The sequence below is a fragment of the Aplysia californica genome, unplaced genomic scaffold (assembly GCF_000002075.1).
Source record: "Aplysia californica isolate F4 #8 unplaced genomic scaffold, AplCal3.0 scaffold00364, whole genome shotgun sequence".
Classification (NCBI taxonomy): Eukaryota; Metazoa; Mollusca; class Gastropoda; order Aplysiida; family Aplysiidae; genus Aplysia; species Aplysia californica.
Genome location: NW_004797634.1, coordinates 397,644 through 400,425, shown reverse-complemented (window position 1 = coordinate 400,425; position 2,782 = coordinate 397,644). Strand labels below are relative to the sequence as shown.

Genomic DNA, 2,782 nt, shown 5'->3' with positions numbered 1-2,782 from the left:
TCTCTCTCTCTCCCTCTCCCTCTCCCTCTCTCTCTCTCTCTCACAAACACACAAACACGCACAGAGAAACTCGCAGAAAGCAATAGAAAGAACAGACCACACCAGAGCGCCCGCCTACCGCTCATTACAATTTTAATAGTAGCTAGTAAGCCTATTGCCCTTTTGTCCACTTTCCAATAATGCACCACCTTGTCTACAACCCACGCGACGCCACTGCATTCTACGTACAGGAAAAAAAGCGAACATTTCTTGAGCTCAAAATCCCGCGACAGATGAGGACCAAGCTCTTTCAGGTGCACTTTCTCTTCTAACTGTAGCCTGCTGAATGGCACAAGAAGGGACAAGAAGCAAAGCGTTAACGTGATTCGTCTAGATTGCTAGAGAAAGTCAGTTAGAATCTGCAGGATATCCCGTAATCTACATCTATCGATATTTACAACTGTTTCTAGATGAAACCGCTTAAGAGCTGCAATAAAGTGAAACAATACTAACGACTCGACTATGCTCACAATCTGAGAAGATTTAAATATTTCTAATTACTTCGTGCAGCACCAGGACTTGCTACACAGTAGAGGGCGACAACAGTTTCGATACCATTCTTCATTGAGTTACCGTAGACTCTACTAGTCTACTAGTGTAGTAGATAGGCTAGCGGTAACTTGGATCAAATTTTTAGCTTGCACCAAATTGGTGCTGCGAACTGGAGTTTCACGCACCTTTCTTCTTGTGCTGGAAGAACGATGCCTAGATTTCTCTACAGTGACAAAAATAACTTTGGTGCAAAGATTTTGCTAGCTCCCAGCAGACACTACCGCAAGCAGTGCGACGAGCATAAACCATCCTCGCCGTCTGTCTCTTCACTGGCACGCGCGCAGCCAGCGGGTGACGGGTCGCAAGGATGTAGGCTAGCTAGAGTACTAGTATGTAAATCTAGAGCACTGACTGGTTTAGAACAATTAGAAAATGGGGAAGGTGAATGCCAGGGTTAGGTGGAGCGCTTGCACCAATTGCACCAATGGCGCCCCCGCCACTGTCTGTATCACAGAATTAATTCTGTGGTCTCACTTCGAAAACGGAAATGTATCAATGTAGACAATCTATGATATTAATATAAGTCTATGTTGAGAATTGAGAGCCAAACGGAGGAGCGTGAACGAAAACAAGAAATGTTAGACCTAGATCTAGATTTTTAAGATATTTTTTGGGGATAATTTGTCAGCTGTAAAAGACAACATGGTTTCAGGACTTTGTTAGACTAATTGTTTGTTTAACTTTTAGTTATTGTCATCCATGTTTTGATAGCTGACAAGAGTATGAAAATTCATGAATTTTCTCCCTTGATTTGCTTCCCAACTTCCGCAATGATAATCTGGCACTAGCACCAGCAATATCTTGTTGGTAGTGACAAAATCTGAAGTGTTCAAGAAGTAGAGGCAGTTTGTCACTGAAAGAAATATTTTGATTAGAGTCCCCTTGTTGGTTTATTGCACTGAAGCAAGTTCCTTCACAAAGGACTGGAGGGTTAATTTTGGAAACACAGATGTATTGCCGAAGGCATGTCTACCTTGAAGAAAATTTTAGTAATCGTTGGCAGGCTCCCTTTGCTTTTTATTATTGACAGTGTTCTGAAACACACATTTCTGGACTTCTCTGGACTTCCACTTGGTCCTCTCAGTGTGTCTTTCCAGCCTCGTGAGACACTCTTCAATTTCAGTGAAGATGTAGTTTCTACTGAGCGGCTGTTTGATGTACTGATATCAGTAGTATGGTTTCTGTTTCTTGTTACTGGTAAGTTGATAAAAAGTTGCATTCCGGTGGCTTGATGGCCTAGAATCTAGAGACTAATCTAGATCTAGATTAGATCTAGAGATAGCCTATAGAGCTAGATCTATATCCAGATAACCTTATAATTATAATTAAATTGAATCTACCTAGATCAGGAAGTTTGATACTAATTCCACTTTGACAATAACCGAACTGGAAGCAGAAGAGTAGGCCTTCAAACAAACTTGTCGGCGCTTGAACGGTAGTTCCCACCCCACAATGCAGCAATTGTTATTCACTTTTTTTGGCCCCAAGAGTAGGAGAGTTTCAAGGGGGCTTGCCTGACCTTATAAATACTGCCTAAAGCAACTCTGCTTGGCCTAAAGTCTACTTAGAGAAATTTCTCAATGTCTACAGTACATGGAAGTTTGTTTTGTCTCCTAGTAAGTAGACTTTTACACAGCTGTTGCAAAGTGCTTCCAAGTCAGGATGACCAGTTAACAGATAAATTGTAAAAATGGTTGCACCCTTTGATGAATTGCCTAACATTTCATTAGGATGAATAGATTGATTTGTTGTCCAACAGTTTGTTAGAATCTAAGTAGTTTGTCTTTCTTTAATGTGATCTTTTATTATATAATATTACATCTCTCCTTTTGTCTTTCTCTACTAATATCAACATTTTCTTTGGGAGGACTTTCGTAACGAGCGACCACTATGATACAGAGTAGAATAGAATAGTGGTAGGGGTTGAGGTAGGGATTGGATTAGGGTTAGATCTAGGTCTCTTCTCTATTGTGTTTGTTGGGGTGGTCGCTCGTAACGGAAGTCCTTCCATGATTTTGTTGCAACGGGTAGTTTGTTAATCAGTCTGATTTCTTGTCCTCTCGTATTAGTGCACACCCCCTGTTTATTCGTTACCTTAGAGTAAGCACACTACCAGTAATGTGCAAGTGTGTCTCAATATCAGGTGTGTGGCATCAAGCTGTGCAGGCGGGGGGGGGGGGGGGGGGGGGGG

The 2,782-nt window shown here is 41.7% G+C and overlaps 1 protein-coding gene across 1 annotated transcript in view; it reads left to right on the top strand.

The window, feature by feature from the left end:
• The first annotated feature begins 1,329 nt into the window (after positions 1-1,329).
• LOC101861749 (E3 ubiquitin-protein ligase RNF139) overlaps positions 1,330-2,782 on the top strand; it is a 4,295-nt gene continuing 2,842 nt past the window's right edge. The window contains exon 1 of the mRNA XM_005103234.3: positions 1,330-1,788. Within this exon, the coding sequence (XP_005103291.1) occupies positions 1,557-1,788 (232 nt within the window). The 5' untranslated portion in view covers positions 1,330-1,556. The remainder of the gene's footprint in view (positions 1,789-2,782) is intronic.